General features: G+C 37.6%; 3 protein-coding genes across 3 annotated transcripts in view; 2 read left to right on the forward strand and 1 right to left on the reverse strand.

Annotated features, from left to right (window-relative positions):
- sgip1b (SH3GL interacting endocytic adaptor 1b) overlaps positions 1-13,026 on the forward strand; it is a 35,997-nt gene extending 22,971 nt beyond the window's left edge. Inside the window, exons 12-22 of the mRNA XM_059344495.1 lie at positions 8-76; positions 1,397-2,158; positions 3,343-3,464; positions 4,226-4,376; positions 6,242-6,353; positions 7,168-7,323; positions 7,995-8,127; positions 8,224-8,426; positions 10,936-11,000; positions 11,769-11,933; positions 12,018-13,026. Of these exons, the coding sequence (XP_059200478.1) occupies positions 8-76; positions 1,397-2,158; positions 3,343-3,464; positions 4,226-4,376; positions 6,242-6,353; positions 7,168-7,323; positions 7,995-8,127; positions 8,224-8,426; positions 10,936-11,000; positions 11,769-11,933; positions 12,018-12,040 (1,961 nt within the window). The 3' untranslated portion in view covers positions 12,041-13,026. The remainder of the gene's footprint in view (positions 1-7; positions 77-1,396; positions 2,159-3,342; positions 3,465-4,225; positions 4,377-6,241; positions 6,354-7,167; positions 7,324-7,994; positions 8,128-8,223; positions 8,427-10,935; positions 11,001-11,768; positions 11,934-12,017) is intronic.
- A 1,288-nt stretch (positions 13,027-14,314) lies between these two features.
- dynlt5 (dynein light chain Tctex-type family member 5) lies at positions 14,315-20,183 on the forward strand. The gene is made up of 5 exons (XM_059344629.1): positions 14,315-16,321; positions 17,773-17,911; positions 18,840-18,934; positions 19,609-19,733; positions 19,831-20,183. Exons 2-5 carry the CDS (start codon positions 17,799-17,801, stop codon positions 20,032-20,034), a joined length of 537 nt encoding a protein of 178 aa, XP_059200612.1. The 5' UTR covers positions 14,315-16,321; positions 17,773-17,798; the 3' UTR covers positions 20,035-20,183.
- A 377-nt stretch (positions 20,184-20,560) lies between these two features.
- On the reverse strand, positions 20,561-21,542 carry LOC131981138 (relaxin-3-like). The gene is made up of 2 exons (XM_059345442.1): positions 21,368-21,542; positions 20,561-20,756 (listed from the first exon to the last, which is right to left on the reverse strand). Exons 1-2 carry the CDS (start codon positions 21,540-21,542, stop codon positions 20,623-20,625), a joined length of 309 nt encoding a protein of 102 aa, XP_059201425.1. The 3' UTR covers positions 20,561-20,622.
- Positions 21,543-22,701: the final 1,159 nt, after the last annotated feature.

Below are 22,701 nucleotides of genomic sequence, written 5' to 3' on the forward strand. Positions count from 1 at the left end.
GTTGCAGCTCCTCCTCCGCTTCCTCCAAAAAACATTCCATCAAGAAGTCATTACGGCTACTCTTCAGACTCTGCTGGTAAATTTAGCTTTAACCCATAAGAACCCAGACCCAGTTATCCTTAAAGGGAAATTATGGAGACACATAGAACACATTTATGATGTTTTAAAAAAATTCTACCCCTAAATGTCAAAGATCTGCAATGTTTCGTATCTGTTTATTTCGGTTAATACATGTCATCAAAACAAACCAGAAAAAAAAACAAAAAAACATTGATCAAAGTAAACAACATGTAAACAGAGAGAGAAAATTGATAATAGACATTTGGACCGAAAAGGCGTAGGCTGAAGCATAGCTTATTACGCCTACCCTGTTACAACTCAAGTAAATTTAAAATTTAGAAATGTACAATCTGTTATTTATCAACAAAAGAAATAAGCAGTCACAAAAGAGAGAAAAGAAAGAAGCTTATTACTCATTACTCTAACAATGTGACATATACGATACATTGTGTTCATGGTATTTATGTTTATGATATTTGTTATTTTAAAATAAAAAACTATTACTATACTAAGACACATTTTCTGCTTACAGAGACATAAATTTGCCTTTTTCTTTGCATCTCATTTATCAATCATTTATCAATCAATCAAACAAAATTGTGACATTAATAGTGCTGTTTAACAACAAATTATTTTTCAGATTTGTTTTTAAGTAACAAAACAAGTAACAAATAACCATGTGCCTTTTTGTTTGCATCTCCATAACATATATCAAAATTGTGACTTTAATTTGTTCAGGAAATTTGGTGAGAACAAGTTAAATGCAATAAAGGACACCCTAGTAATGGATTAGAGTTGTTAAATGGGTTTAAATTTAGCACCGTAACAAAAAATAAGCTTTTTGAAATTAGCTACTTTTTCACATTTCTGTTTCTAGTCACAGCCACATTGTGGAGAAGTCACTTCCTGTTAAAGTCACATGACTGTCACACCAGGGTGTTGAGTATGTGTCTCTTAGGGATTTAATGAGTTAAGGTGAAGCATAAAGCTGAAATCAAATCAAAAATCAAATCAAAATGACTTTATTCATCCCCAAGGGGAAATTCAGTTAGTTTGGTAGAATCTCTGTTAGAATGAGACAGCCTGGCTGTAGGAGAGAAGGATCTTTTGAATCTCTCCGTCCTGCAACAGAGAGAGAGGAGCCGTCCACTGCTGTACATTATTATGTATTATATTCATGCATTTTGCTTCTGAATGAGATTCTAGAAGGTTTAAAGTGTTTGTTACACGGGTCACCGTGGGTTCTTATGGGTTAAAAACAGAATTCAGTATCAATCAATCTTACAGTAAAATCCCATGATGCATTTGTTATAATGGCACCTTAAATCCTTTACAGCTGATCTCCCTAATGGAAGAGCAGCTCGCAGGTCTGCTCCCATCTACCTGAACGTCCTGTCCCCGGCGTCCTACCGGGACTCCCCGGGCCCCGACCTGGACGACGTGTTTGGCCCCATGGACGGCTCCCGCCCCGCTGAGGAAACGGCGTCTCCCAGATGGGTCACTTTCACCAGCGAGAGACCCCCGCCGCCTGACGAGCCCGCGCCCCCTCCTCCCCCAGACTCTCCTCCTCCAGACACGCCTTCGTCCACCCCCTCCACCCCCTGCCTCTCCCCGGGACCGCCGCCAGACGAGCCCCCGCCTTCACCTCCCCCGTTTTCTCCCGGGTCTCCTCCTCCTTTCACCACACCAGAATCGCCCCCCTCCATCGTGCTCGGACCCCCTCCTCCGGATGAACCGGCCCCTCCCCTCCCTCCAGAGTTCTCTCCATCCAACACGCCTCCTATATGCTTCGACGACGACGCTATTGACGAGGAGGTGCTGCAGTTTGCGGAGTACTGCTCGTCCCCCGCCCCCATCAGCCCGGTGCCCCCTCTGCCAGCAGAGCGGAGGTCTCCTCGGGTAGGAGTCACGTCCCCCCTGGTCTTAGGAGGTGTGGGGGGGAAGAGGACTCCAGAGGGAGCGTACCTGAGAGATGATATCCCAGACTTTGTGGGTTCACCCAGAGAGCTGACGCCCAGCTTCAGGGGCACGCCGCCGCCGCTCCCCCCAACCACCTACAGGTCTATTATGTCTTCCCCAGGGCCCTACTCAGGCAGCAGTGAGTACTCTGGTGTCTCTGTTAATGTTGTAATACAGTGCTTACTTACAGCTGCATCTCAATAAATTAGAATATCATATTAAAGTTTATTTATGTCAGTAATTAAATTCCAAAAGTGGAAATAACACATTTTATAGATCCATTACACACAAAATGAATCATTTCATTTCTTAATTTATTGAATTTCTTCTAATTATAATGATTATGGCTTACATTTAATGGAGACCTAAAATTCAGTGTCTCGAAAAAAATTTGAATATTACAAGAACAATTTTAAAAAGTATGTTTAATATGGAAATGTTGAAAAACGTATGTCCATCTATATGACTCAATACTTGGTTGGGGCCATTTGATTTGAACTACTGGAAATTTACTTTTCTATGATATTCTAATGTATTGAGATGCACCTGTTTGTTGTCTGCACACATTTAATTCCTTTTTTTTTTAGAGTTCCGGTTTGTATGCTAAGAATGTCGACTGTCCCATTGTAATTCATATAAAATAAAAAAATATTTAAAAAATGAAGATCTGCACGTACAAATCATACAAATTGCATATAAGTGATACAAATTAACACGAAGAACATAAAATGGGAATATCAAAAGATAATTACACTAAAAAACAGGACTTTAAACAAATGTAAACATATTCAGTCAGAGGTTTAAGAATTTAAGAGGTGATATCTAGACTTTTCATGGTTTTCTTGATAATGATTTTGGTTAGTATCAAGAAAACCATGGAAAATAGATATCACCTCTTAAATTAAACTCTTTATTTTAAAAATATTTTTGTTGTTATCATTATATTTGTCCAAACAAATGTACCTTTAGTTCTACCAGGCATTAAAATGAACAAGAAATTGAAGAAAACAAGGGTGGTCTAATCATTTTTTCCATGACTGTATGTGTCTAAAGGAGTAAGGAAATTATCATATTCTGCTTTATTCACGTTGTACACTGCATTCCGACTTTTTTAGAATCAGGGTTGTAATAGTAGAAGGGAAATATGGGAAAATATCACAAACAGTTTGTAAAAAATGTTTTTGAATTCTTGCGGTGAGGGCGTACAGGTAGGCGCTCAGTCAGAGTGAAATCTGTGGAAATATTGGAGCTGGTATTGAATGATAATCTCTCTCGGTGTAATCTAAAGGCAGTGCTAACCACAGTCACTGGTATGTGCTACAGGCCCCTCATCCCCAGCGCGTCCCGCCACGCCCCAGTCTCGAGGCAGCCCGGTCCCTCCTCCTCCACCTCCTCGACCGTCCTCCAGACCAAAGCTGCCCCCGGGGAAACCAATCACAGACCTGGTACATGTCAAGTTTCTCTCTCTGTTTGCCTTCTTCACGTTAGATCACTGTTTATCTTATTTATTTATTTATTTGCACCATAAGAAAAGACAATTACAAAAAACAGAAATGAAACAAGAACAGTAAGTGCGGGAGAGGTTAAAAAACCCTATATGGGCTTATAAGAAGCACCTCCCCAAGAAATGTACAAAAATTCAAAAGTAAATCAACAACAACAATGAGAGAAAGCAACAAAAAATAACAACAAAAAAGAAAGCAATACAAGTGCCATTTAATAGCACACACACAAAAAAGTCAGAAATAAAAACATTGGAGTGTATAAAGGTAACTTAACTGTATTTGAGTGTATAAGAGATAATGATCCAATGACAACTATATTGGAAAATAAACTATACGAGTCTTGATTTAACAGGTAAGCTTTCAGTCTTAACTTAAAATTATTGAGTGATGAAGATAGTTTGACTACATGAATATGAGAATTCCAAAGTATGGAGCCACACACATTTTTCTGATGATACCAATAGATTTCAATACTTTGTTAAGTTTAATATGCTCTGACCATGACAGCCTCTCATCAATTAATAGCCCTAAAAATTTGGTAGAGGAAACCTAAGTAATATCGTTATCCCCAATAGTGATCTTAGCACTGGATTTACTTCTTTTTTTTTCCCTGTAAATATAATAAAAAAAATTTTTTTTTCATTTAATGTCAACTGTTGATTCTCTTCATTGATTTGGTTGTTGTTGTGTGGTTTTTCCAGACTCGGCCCTTTAGTCCTCCAGTTTCAGGCAGCCCCCCACCTTTGGCCCCTTTGGCCCGGGCAGAGAGCTCTTCCTCCATCTCCTCCATCACCTTACACAGTGCAGCATCCACTCCGACCTTAGGAAGGGACCTTAACATGTCCGCAGCAGGTACACCACCAGCAAGTCATCTTGTTCTTTCTGTCTTTCTTTAGCCTCACATCTCAGTCCGTGTCACAGACTGTGTAAAAGAAGTGGACTTAGCCGCTCTGATGTCACCCATTGGTTTGTAGACTACCGTTTTGAAGCCTCAAATTTGGCATTTTGGCCGTGGCCATCTTGGTTTTTTGGAGCCAGAAGAGACAATACATCAACAAGATAGCGAGGGGTGAACCGAATAGCACTGTATATGACCTATATTAGTGTACAGATGCATCTCAATAAATTAGAACATCATGGAAAAGTAAATTTCCAGTAGTTTAAGTCAAATAGCCCCAACCAAGTATTGAGTGCATATAAATTTAGATGGACATACTTTTCAGAGGCCAACATTTCCATATTAAACATACTTTTTGAAATTGGTCTTCTGTAAGAATAAAAAAAATGTACACATTGAATTTCAGGTCTTCATTAAATGTAAGCCATAATCATTATAATTAGAAGAAATTCAATAAATTAACACATGAAATGTTTCATTGTGTGTGTAATGGATCTATATAATGTGTTATTTCCACTTTTTGAATTGAATTACTGACATAAATAAACTTTCCATGATATTCTAATTCATTGAGATGCACCTGTATGTCCGACCGCTTAGGAACTGAGTTGGAAATTATGTAAATACATGGCCAAAATGAACATATCTATTTGATCAAATAATCATCTAGTGATATTCTCAATAGCTTTGATGGATTCTTTGACCCAGAAAATGTATATTTTGACACCAAGATTGACCTTCTAAGCGGCTTGGAAGATATATTGGTTCTCATAGATTTCATATGGCTGCCATCTCTGATCCGCAATCTTGATGAAGTGGCTCCCATCAAAAATTAAAACTTATGATGATAGAGAGCATGTGGAAAAAAAAATTGGTGCTTTTGTCTGGCGTGTCCCCTTTATTTAGCTAAGCCGCGTGACTATAACTGAGAAACTGAGGACACTGTGCATATGAACAGTAGATGCTGGCAAACACTAGGTTACCAGCTTATGCCAGCACTAACTACTGCTATCTAGCTTGTTTGGGATACTAAGTTTTTCTAGCTTAAAACAGGCTTAAAATAACATATAATTACCAGACAAAAAATATCAGCTGTCTTCTTAGTAAACAACATTTTTGGGCGACCGAAATGTTATAATTAACTTTCACGAACTGAAAACACACTGTGAAAGTGTCAAGGCTCTAGCAAGAAAAAATGTTCACGGCTATTTAAGTCTACACTGAGGTAATAAATCAATTGAGGAGTGGGGTCAATCTCTCATAGACTTCTATACAGTCGCCCCCTGCTGGCCGTTAGAAAGAATGCAGGTTTAAGGCACTTTGGCTTTACTCTACTTCTTTTAAACAGTCTTTTGTCCGTGTCCATGTTGTCTGTTGCTCATCATCGTGTCCTTGCCTCACAGTCTTGTCCTTCTCCATGATTCTCTCCTCCTCATGTCTCTGCTCACTCAGAGGCCTCACAGCCTCTGGTATGGTTTGACCACGGCAGGTTTTATTTAGCTTTTGAAGGTGAGTCAAGCCAGACGGTAGTCCCACCAGTGCATGGGCTGAAAGCACCTGCCCTCCTTTTACCTGCAGTCCTCTTCACGTTTATGTTCACTGAGCCGCAGTATTGCTGCCTCTCCCATCCCATGTCCTGCTCACTCACCTACAATCTGCTGTCTAGATGGATTGTTGTGATATTTTTGCTTTTTTACATTTATACTCCCTTATCCTTTGCGTATAACCCATAGCTGAATATTTGAGCATATAGGGAAGGTGTAAAGCAAACAGTCTATGTGTATTTTAAGTTTAAATGTTGTGTGTGTGTTTTCATCAGGATGCTCCAGAGGACCCAGTCCGCTCACCATGGGACCCCAGGACACTCTGCCAGTTGCAGCTGCCTTCACAGAAACCATCAATGCCTACTTCAAAGGCGCAGACCCCAGCAAGTAGGAGCACATTTTCCTGTTTTGGACAGTATGTAAATGACACCTATGGATATAATGACCAGTATGCATCAGTGGTGGAAAAAGTATTCAGATCCTTTACTTAAGTAAAAGTACTAATACCACACTGTGAAATTACTCCACTACAAGTAAAAGTCCTGCATTCAAAACTTACTGAAGTAAAAGTACAAAGGTATCAATATCAAAATGTGCTTAAAGTATCAAAAGTAAAAGTACTTGTTATGCAGAATGGACCAACTTACATTGTATGATATATTTCAAATATATTATTAGATTATTATTATTATTATTGATGCATTTATGTTAGCACATTTTAACTTTCTCAAGATAGGGCTTATTTGAACTAGTCAATATGCTGTTACGAGGTTTAATTAAAAAGAAAAAGTCCAATCGCCTAAAAACAGTTAAATCTTGACCTGAAAAGTAACTAAAGCTGTCAGCTAAATGTAGTGGAGTAAAAAGTACAATATTTCCTCTAAATGTAGTAAAGTAGAAGTATAAAATACATAAAAAGCAAATACTTAAGTAAAGTACAAGTACCTCAAAACTGTACTTAAGTACAGTACTTGAGTAAATGTACTTAGTTACATTCCACCACTGGTATGCATTGATAAAATCCAGAAAAAGATGCAACACAGAGACCGTTTTTTAATTTCCTTATGAGTAGCTGGATGCAGAGTGTCCAGATAGAGATGCATTCTTTGCATTTCAGTTTTGACACTAAAGGGATTCTGGGAGTGTCTCTTTTTGTTCAGAATGATCTCTGAGATGTGCATCTTCACCCCCTCTGTCCCAGATGTGTTGTGAAGATCACAGGGGAGATGGTGCTGTCCTTCCCCGCGGGCATAACCAGGCATTTCGCCAGCCACCCCAGTCAACCCATCCTCACCTTCTGCATCAGCAACTACAGCCGACTGGAGCAGGTCCTCCCCAATCCACAGCTGCTGTGCTGGTAGGAATCACATTACAGCCAAACACAATATAGGAAGTACAGGTGCATCTCAATACATCAGAATATGATGGAAAAGTCCATTTCCAGTAGTTCAAGTCAAATAGCCCCAACCAAGTATTGTGTTTCAGAGGCCAAATTTCCATATTAAACATAATTTTTTAAAACTTTTGTAATATTAAATTTTTTTGAGACACTGAATTTTAGGTCTTCATTAAATGTAAGCCATAATCATTATAATTACAAGAAATTAAATAAATTAAGACGTGAAATGTTTCATTCTGTGTGTAATGGATCTATATAATGTGTTATTTCTACTTTTTGAATTGAATTACTGACATAAATAAACTTTTCTATGATATTCTAATTTATTGAGATGCACCTTTTCATGGTCGCCCATGAGGTTGGAATAAAATATTTTTTTACCTCTTTCCATGAAATGATTGTGACAATGCGATTTATTATTGACAGATAAAGTATATATCTTCTCAACACTTTATTAATCAATCTCTTCCAAACATATCACAATGAAAATGAAACCACAATTAACAGAGGATTGTGTCCGAAAACTAAATTATTCCAACTTTTTGGGCGTATGTACATTAATGTTATAAGTATGATGAAATAATTTGATGTTGATTGTCTGAATCAACTACCTTCCTCTAATCCTTCAGTGATTCCACAACAGCGGGTGTAGACACCAAGGAGTTCTGGGTAAATATGCCAAACTTGATGAGCCATCTGAAAAAAGTGGCTGAACAGAAGCCTCAGGCAACATACTACAACGTTGACATGATCAAATATCAGGTATTAAATATCCATTTATCCATGTATAGACTTGATCTAACTATAGTATCTATCCGTCCAGATTGTCTCACCGTTTTGTGTGTCTGTGTGTCTCAGGTGTCTGCAGACGGTATCCAGTCCACACCTCTGAACCTGGCGGTGAGCTGGCGAGGTGACACCAACAACACCGACCTTAGAATAGATTACAAATACAACACAGAGGCCATGGCTGCTCCCGTGCCACTCCACGACATCCAGTTCCTGGTTCCTGTGGACGGAGGCATGGCCAAACTCCAGGCCATGATCCCCCCCGCCACCTGGTAAGGACTCCTCGCATTCAGGACTAGGCCCTGTTTAGATTTTATTTTATTTTTATTTTATTTTATTTGATAGGGACAATGCAGTTAGCATAGATACAGGACATGCATCCAATGTGCTGCATATAGAGATATAGCTTCAGCTAATTTTCAACTCCTGTCCCTAGTTGGGCTTTTACAACTACATACAAAATCACAATACTATAAAAATCCAATATACAATTACCCCATCTACAAAATAGAATAAAATTACAAACAATTACAATATACATTTACCCTGAGAAAAAAAAATAGACCCTGTATAAATGTATGAAATATTATAAGAAAAAAAAAGATGGAGACGATCTGGACAGAAAACCCAAAAGTGGCGTTGCGTTCTAAGTTTTTATTCCACATTTAGACAAGCGTCTTAAGAGGGAAATCTGCATGCATACGGTGTCCAGGGATGAGGCAGTTTTTTTTTGTCATTTACTTTTTATTGGTTTTTGATTTTACATGTAAATGAACCAACAAACAATCAACATGAAGACCTATAGACAAATACAGAAAATATCAAGGGAAAAGTAAAAGCGTACAAAAGGGGATTGGAAAACACCCCCAAAAAAAAGAAAAAAGGGAAAGGTTCAAAGAAATTAAGTATTCTGATAGTCCAATCTGAGGTTACCTGAAATCCGGTTTTATGGTAGAGACATATGTACATATCTGTACACAATATCAATCCATTCATCTGCACTAGGTGCCTCCCTCTTCAGCCATTTCTTCGTTATTGATTTCTTACAGGCCACCAGTAATATTCTCAGTAAATATTTATCTTTATTCCTCCTCTCCAGTTCCTCTAGATCCACCAAATATAACTAATTTAAACAAAAAGTTATTTTTGTTGAAAACACAGTCTCTAGAATTTGATGTACGCTCAACCAAAATGGGGTCACAACAGGGCAACACCAGAATATATGATATTGATTCGCCTCTTTGCTTCCACAACATCTCCAACATTCTGTCTGATTGGAATATGACCTCTTTTGATATGGAGTGCAGAAATAGCGATTGAGATTTTTCCATGAATATTCTCTCCAAAGTGGAGAATTTGTTGTTTTCCATTGTTGTTTGAACATTTCCTTCCAGTTCTCCTGTGAGATTATGACGTTGCCTTCAGTTTCCCATCTTGATTTTACATTAGTACATTTCTTTGTTAAGAGATTGAAGACTTGTGTATAATTTTGAAATTGTCTTCTTAAAAGGTTCATCTTCATAAGCTTTTACAAATACCTGTAGAATATTGTGGATGAGGAAGTTTTGATGTCCGGTTGAAGAGAGTCCCAGAGTCTGGAGGCTGTAGCACTGAACGCTCTGTATCCAAAAGTTTCAGTCTGGTGGAGGGATGAAGAGCAACCCTGTGTCTGAGGACCGCAGCCTCCAGGATGGGGTGTAGTGGTGGAAGAGATCAGCTAGGGACTGGGGGGCAAGGGAATGGAGGGATTTGTATGTGAGCAGGAGTATTTTGTAGTCAATGCAGGATTTGATGGGAGCTAGTGGAGGTGGATGAGGGTGGGGGTGATGTGCTGCCAGGTCTTTGTGCCAGTGAGGACCCTGGCAGCTGAGTTATGGACGTACTGGAGTCTGTCCAGGGCATTTTTGGAAACCCCAGACAAGACTCCATTGCAGTCGTCCAAATGTGTTGTTACAAAGACATGGATCAGTGTCTCTGCAACGGAGTCAGGGAGTGATGGCCGTAGTCAAGGGGGGAGCATGTATATGGTGAAGAGGAAGGGTCCAAGCACAGATCCTTGTGGGACGCCTTGGTTGACCAGGGCAGAGGTGAAGGAGTAGTCAAAGCTGTCTGTTTCGCCTCCGCCGAATTGGTGCATTGAAAAATTGCCCTAGGTAATTAATGCGCCTTCTCTGTTCTGTTATATTATCTGTGATAATTCTGCTTAACTGCTGAAATGACTCCTGGATAGTTATCAGAGCTGCAGGTCAACTTGAATGTCTGACTGATGGAAATAGTCCGACATGTTTGTTTTCGTTTGCCCGGACTGCACTGCACATGGATGTTACGAAAACACGTACAGAAAAAAAAACAAGAGCCAGCTTGAGCTGATCAGAGACACTTTTGTGTTTTCAACCCTTTAGATGGTGGAGCATTCTTAAGATTTCCAATCTGGAGGGTTGTTTCTTTTTCTTTGTGCCCCCAAATCGCTGTCACCGTCTAAACAAAAGGCACATCTGATCAAATATTTTGACGTTTTCACCTGAGAGCGTTGTTGTGTAAATAGGCCCTTGCTGTTGACTAAAGCCAACCTAGCACCATTTTCTACTCTTGTTGCCGAAATTATGTAATGTTAAGATGCCATGTTCTTAGTTTGAAATTTAGGTTTTTGTAATCAAAAAAAGCGACTGTGGACAGAAAACGCACGTCTCAACACTAGCTTCACGTTTTTTTTCTGTATTAACATGGACTTTCAGGGCTAAATGTCATGTCCTCTGTAATGTGGATTTTTTTTCTGAAAAGGAATCAAGAGCAGCAGACAATACAGTGGAACATCCCCAGTCTCTCTCATAGATCTGAAAATGGAGGTGAGCATTAATTACTGTGTTCATTCATGTTCTTATATAATCTTCCCTTAAGTCACTGGACAGAACTGAAATCCAGCGGTGGAAAGTATCTAAGTACATTTACTCAAGTACTGTACTTAAGTATTATTTTAAGGTACTCGTAATTTACTTGAGTATTTCCATTTTATGTTACTTTATACTTCTACTCCACTACATTTTGAGGCAAATATTGTACTATTTACTCCACTACATTTAGCAGCTGTAACAGCTGTAGTTACTTTACAGGTCGAGATTTAACATGAAAAACGTGATACATTTAAAGTGATGAGATATTTTTTTAAATAAACCTCATAACAGTATATTAAGTTGTTAAAATGAGCCCTATCTTGATTCAAACCCTGCTTACATAAATGCATCAATAATAATACAATAATATATTTGGAATACTAGTACTTTTACTTTTGATATTTTAAGTACATTTTGATGTGGATACTTTTCTACTTCTACTTCAGTAAGTTTTGAATGCAGGACTTTTACTTGTAGTGGAGTAATTTCATAGTGTGGTATTAGTACTTTTACTTAAGTGAGGGATCTGAATACTTCTTCCACCACTGGTCCCAGGTCGCCAATTAGCCTTTAGGCTTTGCACAAGCCACCCTTTGTGTATGTAACTTAATTTACGTGACAAACTTTATTTTTAACCCAAATCCTGATCTTTCACCACTGCCTGGGACACACACACACATAAAACAATGAACTCAGAATCAGAACTGTATCCGTGTTGTGCAGGAGTAGGGGCTCTCCTGGGCCGGTTCCAGATGACAGAAGGTCCCTGTAAACCCACGCAGCTGTCAGTCCAGTTCAGCAGTGAGGGATGCACTCTCTCAGGCTGCGACATCCAGCTGGTTGGGACCGGCTACCGGCTATCGCTGATCAAGAAGAGATTTGCTGCAGGTCAGTTTGCATATATCATAAATGTGTGTGACGCTCCGGGCCGAACCTCTCCACTTCTCTGACCTGTTTCATTTTGCTTCACAGGGAAATATTTGGCGGATAACTAGGGGACCTGTTTGTGAACGGAACCAAAAGAATCAATGGCTTTTGACTGTGAAGACTATGGATCCATCCCATGTTTAGTGCATTTGAAACTTTATCTTAGTAACCATTAGAAATAATGGTTAAGATTAAACAGAATAACAGAACACACACAGATGATATTTGACTTCATAACATCATATTCAGTAGACTGACTGCTGCTGAGTTTATGCAAGTAAATACAAACCATTAGTTTTGTGCACTTGAAACACTTATGGGCTTACATGGAGTAAAACATAGGAAAACCCTGATTCTTTGTTCTTGTTAACATAATTGTGGATTCATCGGTGATCCAGCCTTATTCATTGTTTTCGTTTTTTTTCCCCAAACTGGTCGTCTTTGCAAATGCACTGTAAAAGATAATGTGAATAGATTATATAATATTAAAACAATCTTAAACAAGGTGGAAAAGACTGAAAAATGTAACAAAAAGTGTAGTATATAGTTGCTTTGCAGTTGTATTTCAATAAGTTATAGGTTCCATGGTTACATCTGATTTACACTGCCACCTCGACTCAGATTTTTTTCTTTCCCACCATGTGTGACCGATCTTTATCGCTGTCTAAGCAGAACTTATGTTTCTGCGTAGATAGCCTTTGAAAAGTCACAGCCTATTCTATCAGTCTTGTGATTGAAGGTGACTGGTCGGTTCGAAATGACCCGCAGCGCTGGACTAACATCAGCACTCTTAATCTGAAGGTGCTTTTTATATGGAATTATATTTGCGCCTCAATCCGATCACATGATGGAGAATTTTGAGCACATTGAAACTTTTTTTGCAAGCACATTATTTATATTTTGTAGAGAAAAGGGATTCAACTTGTCTCAAATTCAAGTTTTTTAAGTGGAAAAAGGCCATTATGAATATCACATAATTATTTTTACTGGATGTGAAAGGGTTAGTGACCAACTTTTTGAAAATTATTGGTGGTTTTCTTGATCTTGTAGCAGCTATAAAGCCAGATTATTCTCTCAGGAGTTCTTAGAGACTAAAATAGTTTAAACAGAGTAAATGTAGAATAGAATATAGAATAAAGAGTAAATATTGGATTTGCATTCATCGGGTGTTCAGAAAAAAGACTTCTTATGTTACTGACAAGTGCAGCAGTCCATGTTAATAGGCTACTATTTGTTAAATTCACCTTATCAACTGAAAAAACACAGACTGTATAATAGAAGTGGAAGCTGCTATGATGACTTCACCCATCGGTTCATAGACGACTGTTCTGAAGGAAAAACTGAATTTTGCCCGTCGCCATCTTGGTGTTTTTGAGCCAGAAGTGACCATTGTTGGATGATGGATGGATTTGGATGACAGGGTGGAGCTGGAGGAACAAATGTATCAACTATATATATTAATTTGGATGCTAATTTTGGCTAGCTAAAAACAGGTTAAAACCAGAATGTTCTTAACAGAAAAAATAATCATCCCGACTTTTGGTCCAACTGAACACCGATCGAGACATTTCTAGATACATATTTTATTGATCCCCATCAAGAAATTCAGGTGTCCAGCAGCAGCTTAATATACAGTGCAGACAAGCAACACAATTAACTGGTAATTATTGAAATGGACAAACAATACAAAGTCAATGCTAAATAATAAAAGTCAGTAGAAGCGTCATTAAAAATTTATAAATAAAAGACACCATTGGCCATCAAGACACTGTCCAGAGAGAGAGAAAGAAGCAAATGGGAGTAGGGGGCCAAAATGTTACGATTAACTTTCATGAACTGAAAAAACAAAGGGAAGCTTCATTAACAGTCAATCTGAGCACTGGTGTGGACTTCTTTTTTACAACCAGTGGAGTCTCCCCCTGCTGGCCAGTAGAAAGAATGCAAGTTTAAGACACTTCTGCATCAGCTTCACTTTTCAGATTTGGAGTCAACTACATGACTGCACACAAGTGGCCCAAAAATAAACAAAATGCAGGCTTATTAAGGCTCATTTTTATAGGTATAACATTATGATAAATAGTTTTATCAAGCTAGCCAAGTAGCTTAATTAGCTACTGCACATCTGGCAGATGTTACCTTCCAAAAGAGCTAGACAAGCTAATCAAATATAGACTAAATGTCAAACAGAATTTCAAAAAGGTTTCATAAAAAGTAACTCAAGCCTGCATTTTGATTATTTTTGGGCCACTTGTGTACAGTTGTGTAGTTAGTGTAGAGTCCAAATCTGAAAGGTGAAGCCAATGTAGAAGTGTCTTAAACTTGCATTATTTCTAATGGCCAGCAGGAGGCGACTCTACTGGTTGTAAAAAGAAGTCCACACCAGGTTTTAAACCAAATTGTATATTTAATGTATGGCTGCGGTGAGTTTATGTTTATTATTATTATACATTTATGTGATTAGCCTAATAGCAGAATAGATGTTTTTTCTTTGCAAAGAAGAAAGAAAGAGAAGAAGCAAAACAAAGAAGAAGATTTTTTGTTTGTTTTGTTTAAGTGATAATAATTTCTCTACAAAATACTTTATGTGCTTGCAAAAAATCATATTCTTTCCCATCCCGTGATCAGGACTGAAGCACATGTATGTAATGCTAAACCTCCATCACATGTGCAGCCTTTACCACTACTTTGATGGCATTTTGCCACTAACGGGTCACGTGAACAGAGAGTTGAAACTGTCAGTAAATCAATTAGACCTGCTGAAGAACAAAAAGCATTACATTACCACTGTGGGCACGTGCAATGCCGAGGTACATCAACTTTCCCCACATCACAAGACTGCAGTGGTGTTTGAGGTGGTGATTGAAATTTTTGTAACAAAAAGGTGTGTGAATGACAGAAGCTGCTACTTTCACTGGAGGAGTTTGGTTCATTTATTCTGTTAAATGTTACAGAAATTATGTTTGAAAGGGCCTTAAGATGCATACAGAGCCAGACGTGAGTGCCATACGGGGGTGAGAGGAGTACAGAGGGGACCTGGGCTGAAGATTGTAGGAGTTGCCTTTGATGCTGCTTAAAAACGAGGCCAATTCCTTTAACCATGATCTTTGATAGAGGTCTTGACGAGGATTATCGGGGACATCGCAGAGTAATGAAAAGAAATGTCTATCAAGAAGACAGCACTATTCATGTCCCTGTTTTATTTTCTTCCTTTTCCACCATGTTGAATAAATGTTTTATCATTTTCTAATAGCAATATTTAAGTGTAAAAAGTGTACATAAAAAAAGCTATGTTTCAAATATTTCTCTGGGCATATGGATGTGTCTGTGATTGTCTCTTGGTTTATTGATGTCAGCACTCATGATGAATTAGGTTCTTCGTAACCACACCACCACTCTTCATCTATTGTTTTTACATGTGGGTTTCTTGTACCAAAAAAAAAGTGTTACTGTGGATGAATAACTCCAAACGGTGCCGCATGAAATCTGCATTTGTCCATTCCAGTCTTATCAATGCAATACCAATTTATCCATTTCAATAAGGTCATGATACGTGTGTTATTATTGTATAATCGTGCTATGAGAGGAGACTTTTTGCCTTCACTTAAACCTCCACTCTCTGTTTTGCTGTTGTTGCACCTTCAGAAACTCATTGTCAATAAATTTGGCATGTATTCATTGATATTCCCATCCCATGCATCTGACAGGTGTTTGACATTCTCCTGTGTTTGACTTGCACACAAAACACACCTTAAATTCCATTAATAAAACAAATCCATGGCTTCATGTCACATGCTGATATGTGTTCGAACATCACATTTTATAGAATGTTTTAATGTGTTGACTCACAGTTTGGGCCTAGATGTAATATTTCATTTAGTCTTTTTAAAAAAAATCTGGTTCTTCGGTTAATTAAGAAGAAAAATCCTCAGTGTTTCTGTTAATTATGCTTATGTTTTTCTTTGCCTTATTTTTGAGCATACACTAAGTCCTCCAGTATGGGAGGGTTTTTTGTCAGTTTATTTTTTCTACAACTTTTTGGCTGTATTCCTTTCACTGCATTGGACACAGAATATGCAAACATGTCATGTAAATTTCCCATCCAAAGATTTTGAAAGTAAATATATGAAAAAATCAATATAATGTAATACCTGTTTTACTTGGTAATAAAGAAGAGGAAATATGAGACGTTTATCTCTATCTCATTTATTCAAAGATAGAAAAGAATACTTAACAGGGTGACGATCTGTAGCAGCAGGAAGCTCCGCCCACTGAATGACTCCTACTGTTGCTATGACAACACCAAGCTCTGGCAAGCTTTGTTGTGCCCCGTTCAAGAGGATCTGAAACTGGTAAAAACGTGTTCAACTTTACTCATTTCTCATTTCTGTGTAACATCTATGACACGATCTAATATGTAAAACTGTGTTTAACATTACCTAGCTAATGTTAGCCAGAAAAAGTTAGCATCGCAAAGTTTTAATAGTTTTAACGATACCTCCTCTGTATTCATGTTTTTTTTTTTTTTATTATTTTTATTGAAAACGCTTTCGCCACTTCATTAGGTACATCAGTACAATGTAATTCAATCTGATCCAACACCTCTGCTATTAATTAAACTTTCATAAGGATTGTAATTATTCAAGTTTTGTTGACATCGTCAGAAATGTAATAATTCTACTTTATGTTTATTATTGAAGTCACAGTGGGTGGTGGTGTACTGGAGTGCAATATATAATATAGACAGGTGTCAAATATTCAGGCACTCCCTTTAATGTTAATTGGGCAACCAGAATAATAGAAACACCTCTTAACCCATAAGAACCCAGACCCAGTTATCCTTAAAGGAACATTTTGTACACAATATACCACAGACCAAGTGGACCACATAGAACACATTTATGATGTTTAAAAAATTAAAAAAAACTACCCCTAAATGTCAAAGATCTGTAATGCGATGTATACATTACATTGGGCATTTATGGTATTTATGTTTATGATATTTCTTATTTTAAAATAAATAAACTAAACACATTTTCTGCTTACAGAAACACAAATTTGCCTTTGTCTTTGCATCTCTACAACATATATCAAAATTGTGACTTTAATAGTGCTGTTAGACAACAAATTCCATTGCACATTTGTTTTTAAGTAACAAAATAATAATAAATCAATGATATATGAATATAAATAAGACTCATTGTACAGCTTCTCAACAAGCTACTGTAGCTGTAGAACACTGAACAACAGACTTATGTACTTGAGAAATCATACATGGTGCTAAAAAACAAAACATGCTGAAGGGAAACAAAACGAGAAGTCCCTTCTTGTCAGTCACATGACTGTCACCTGACCACCACACCAGGGTGTTGAGTATGTGTGGCTTAGGGACTCAATGAGTTAATGTCAAGCATGAAGCTGAATATGGGAGAGTCTAGAAGATTTAAAATGTTTGTTACACCCATGTCACTGTGGGTTCTTATGGGTTAATATAATGCAGTCCAATTCAAAACAAAACTACAACTAACAACTGCAAACTGTAACCCCTATAATGAAGATATGTTTAAATGAATAACTCTATGACAGTGCCAATCAAAACTGAACACTATTATTGTTGTAAAGGCAGGATTTATGGATTGAGGTGTTGTATTGGATCACGTTAGATTATACAAGTAGATCTAATGAAGTGGACTGTTGGTTTATTATTAGATATGCAACATTCTCACATGGCTATTATATACAAATGTATATGATTAACTAGGTATTAATTGAGCTAACTCCAGTGTATTTATATCATGAGAAGAGAAACTAAAGGAAAGGGAAGCTGTCATGTCTGACCTGCTTAAAGACAAATCCCAAAGAAGAGACAAGAAGGCAGGCAAGTTGCCCTTAGAGGGAAGCCATGGAGTCAGAGGCAAAGAAACAACCGGCAGGACTAAAGAGTGAGTAATACGGGCCGATATGCACCTTTTATTGTAATTTTAATTACTGTTAGTCATCTTTATTTATCATACCTAGCAGGTAGAGGTTGTGACTTATGTTCAGTATGCCAAAGAGCAGAGGTGGGTAGTAACGCGCTACATTTACTCCGTTACAAATACTTGAGTAACTTTTTGGATAAATTGTAATTTTATGGGTTGTTGTTTTTTTGGACCATACTTTTACTTTTACTTGAGTATATATTTGAAGAAGGAACGGTACTTTTACGCCGTTCTATTTGGCTACGTGATGGTAGTTACTTTTTTTTTTTTTTAAAGCTTTTTTTTTATTACATGCAAGATCTATTTCTACGTCTTCAGCTTTCAACCAATAAAAAACATTAGAAAATGATCTTGCCAATCAAATGCAGCTACTTGGGTCAGATGACAAGTGTTGTCATGTTGGTCATAGCCATAGCAACAGTGAATGCGCACTTTTTAACGGCCCGTCACCTGCCTTGACTCACGTATGAACTAAAGTGACATCCCATTCTTAATCCATAGGGTTTAATACGATGTCGGTCCACCCTTTGCAACTTATGGCAATATACTGTATCTTTAGTTTGAAGATTGCTGTTTTATATGTTGTTTGCTACTATTTTATACCGTTTGTGTTGCTTTCAAAAATAAATCCGGAGAAAACGCAGTACTTGTACTCTTGAGTACTTGAGTAGTCTTTTCACTGCATACTTTTTTACTCTTACTTGAGTAATTATTTTTATGAGTACTTTTACTTTTACTTGAGTAATTATAATCTTAAGTAACAGTACTTTTACTTGAGTACATTTTTTGGCTACTCTGCCCACCTCTGCCAAAGAGTATGTTTGGTTGAGAATTTCCATGTTACCATGGCCCTTTTCCTGACACTTTCTTCAATCTGAATGCCTTTCAGCTCAATAAGTACTGTGTCGAACCTAGATGATGTAGCACACCATGATGATGACAACGCTCGGATGGCCGTAACAATGGAGAACACCTACCAGATGGGTGAGCCATTATTCACCTGTATGGCAGACATGCTGCACCACAACAGCATCACTAACTACAGATGTACTCTAACAATTTAGTATGGCAGTGATTAGTTCAATACAAATATTTGGGCAAGAATTCAATTTTATTTATTTGATTGTTAGGTGAAAGTTAGCTTTCAGGAGGGACAAGCCGAAACAGTTGAAGTGGCAGACATTTATCCATTCAAAATGAACCTTCAAAATACTCAGAAATATAGGTATATGGGTTACATGTAATCATAAGGATCTTTATAAAGCTAACTATGAACCTTTGACTTAAACACAACATAATACGCTATGACCTCCTGCCCCTCTCCCTACGAGGTATAATCAATATTATTACAGTGAATGTGCTCCCTGAATCCCATCTTCTAAACAAAATCTTTTTTCTCCTATTTAAATAGTCAGAAATCAAGCTTTATCTATTTGCCTCCTTGTTTTATGTTCAAGCTATGTCTGTTTCTTTCTGTGTTACTATATTCTAATAAATAAACCCCTTGATCAAAAAGTCACAAACATTTCAATGTAATCCATTGCGATTTTGAATGATTTGTGTTTGTCTGTTTTTGAATTGCACAAAGCAACTGCACAAGAAGTGAAACATATTTACCATTGTATTGCTAACCTTGTTTTTTTTTTTTTTTACCACAGGACCATACAAACGCTTCCCAGTTCCTGCTGTCACAGACATACTGAAGGATGTACTTACCAATTACCTCCAAAAGGAGAAGTATGAATTAAAGTGGTCTCAAGACATGACAAAAAGCCTATGTGAGGTAAATAAAACTTAAAATAAGTCACTGGTGCGACACTTTTTTGAATGCCTTGAATTTCTGTTCTTATCAGTTTCATTCTTTGTGTTGCCTCTACTAGGAGATAAAAGCCCGGGTGAAGAACCTCATGATTCCCCGATATAAGATTGTTGTTCTGGTCCACATCGGCCAGCTCACCGGACAGAGCATGCAGATCAGCAGCCGCTGCCTGTGGGACGCAGCCAATGACACCTTCGCCTCCTACTCCTTCAAGAACAGCTCTCTGTATAGCGTGGCAACAGTCTACGCTGTTTACTTTGAGTGACCCATGCAGACATTGAATAGACTCTGATAAGACTTACTGAAGCCTCACAGATATAAAAAGATTGCTGCTGTGGAGGAGTTCTATATCTACAGTCATGGAAAAAAAAATATTAGACCAACCTTGTTTTCTTCGATGTCTTGTTCTTTTTAATGCCTCTTCTAAAGCTACATTTGTCTGGACAAATATAATGATAATAACAAAAATGGCTCATAAGAGTTTCATATAAGAGCTGATATCTAGACATTTTCCATGGTTTTCTTGTTATTATTTTGGTTGGTATCAAGAAAACCATTAAAAATGGCTAGATATCAGCTTTTTAATTAAACTCTTATGAGCTATTTTTGTTGTTATCATTATATTTGTCCAAACAAATGCACCTTTAGTTGTACCAGGCATTAAAATGAACAACAATCCATGACTCTATGTTGTATATGTTGGCGTGTTTAAAATGATAAAAGAAGAATTTGTAAGCAAAATTCATGGTACTTTTTTATTATTATGTAGCAAGGAAAATGAAATCACATTATCTAAACAACATTCTGATTTTATTTTGAATGAATGAATGAGAGATTGATGACGGGATGTTCTCTAGCAGAGCATGGAGAGGTCACTCCTTCGACAGCCTAGTTGACAGCACGCTGATACTAGTGCCTGGTTTTGGTCCCGCCAATGACGAACCATCGCTGGCACTTCTGTCGTCTTCAGTTTTGGCTCTCTGCTGCCTGCCGAGAGATATCAGCCTGTCAGTAGTTTATTTCACAGTTGTGAAATCCACCCCCAAAGCTACAAAACGAAATTCAACCCTTTAACAGGCAAAGAACCATATTTGGTAACTTGAGCATCTATAACAGGTCTCCTCGCTCTCCGTGAGCTCATAGAACCACATGGATTTCTACTTTACAGATAGTGACACCGTGGCATCTGACCAATCAGTAAATCACACAAGATTCAAGCTTTCCTTTATTGTCATTGTATTTAAAAAAGTATACAACTAAATTTACCTGTGCTTCCCATAGAAAAGGTGCTTAAAAAAAGACATTCAGACATTACGCATGTGTAATAAGTCGTCTAAAAAGATAATAAATAGTTTAAAGGTAAAAGATAAAGTGGTGATGGACGCAAATGATGTGTTATTGTCTATTTAGGGTTGCTGTGGGAAAGAGACCATAATAAATATATTAATAATAATGACTCATTGACCTCGATTTGCAATATAAAAATGAAACATTTTGCAAAAAGTCTTGTAATATCCTCCGATAACACTTCAGGGTTGACGTTTTCCATTTCCAGGAGTGCCCTATAAAGGGTTAAAGTAGCCTAAATGTGTACTCACTGTCTTGCAAAGTCTCCTCTTCTACCATCAGTCTTCTCCACCTGGATCCTCCGCAGGTGTACACCACTGCCCGCACAAAAGCCCGGCCACACAGCCTCAGGGTGGGATCCTGTGCCTGAACCTGCACTACACACAACACACACAGCAGCATCCCAAACAGAAGCAGAGATCTCATGTTGTTGTTATTCTCCGTAAAGAAAAGAATAAAACCAGATCCTGATCAGTCCTTTTATTCAGAGTCTCCTGTGATGTCACACACTTACTCGAGTCTTCCTCAGGTGTGTAAATAGTGTGTATTATCTTTGGTAACCATAATGTGCTTTTAACAACGGATGTCCACCCAGTCATTCGGGATATGTGTGGGAATCCAGGCCACTGTGATGATTGCTGATTGACTACATTTTCGTAAATGTTAAAGAGAGGGAATGGCTCTTTTATGTCCGAACTGCAGGGTTTTTATTGCCATGGATTTAGCAAAGTGTTTCCTAATGGGTCGCTTGAGATATCCATCCTACGACAAACTGAGGTGATGGCTCTCTACATAGCAACATAGTAGAGTGTCTGTCCACTATCTTGAACATAAATCAGTGATTCGGAGAAGAGACAGTTGCATTAACCGGTACACTTGTTGTCAAATTGATCTGTGTCATGGAATAGAGCTGACCTTGAAAAAGTCATTACAAGCCCATTTTTAGGTATAAGTGATGGGGCTAAGCATCATCAAAATCAAAAATAAGGCGTCTTTGTCTTTTTTATCATATGATGATCATATTCCAGTGATTTATGCACATAATCATCATACTTTCTGGATTAAATGTCCCACTCAAGAAGACTTCAGAGTTATATTACACCTGTGGGTTTTCTGTGATGATGATTAAAATGACCTTAAAACAAAATAACAAGTCAAAAACGCTTTTGGATTGAGAAGTAATGGATAATATGTAATAAGAACTACATAATACGATTACAAATAAATAAGTAGCTATAATCAACCCAGGTTAAATTTGATTTTGTGTTTTGTAGTTACGTTCTTAAAAATATGACAATTTCAAAATTGTGGAATGTGAAAACCAATGCTATGAACTAATATCTGTTCTTTTTTTAAATTTATGATGATTTATGGAAAATGTTTTTTATTTGCATTGAAAATGGAAGATGAAAATTTTGGGCAAGTGCTCCTCTTGTGTTACAACAGCTGAGTCCTCCATGTGGCCATTGATTAAAAACAGCAGTATAAACAATAAAAACCTACACAAAAGAATCAGCAGCCCACATGTTGTAGTTTGCGTCTTTGTAATAATTTAATTCAGTCAACTCTAAATGCTGAATATGCT

Source organism: Centropristis striata, chromosome 11, assembly GCF_030273125.1.
Source record: "Centropristis striata isolate RG_2023a ecotype Rhode Island chromosome 11, C.striata_1.0, whole genome shotgun sequence".
NCBI lineage: Eukaryota > Metazoa > Chordata > Actinopteri > Perciformes > Serranidae > Centropristis > Centropristis striata.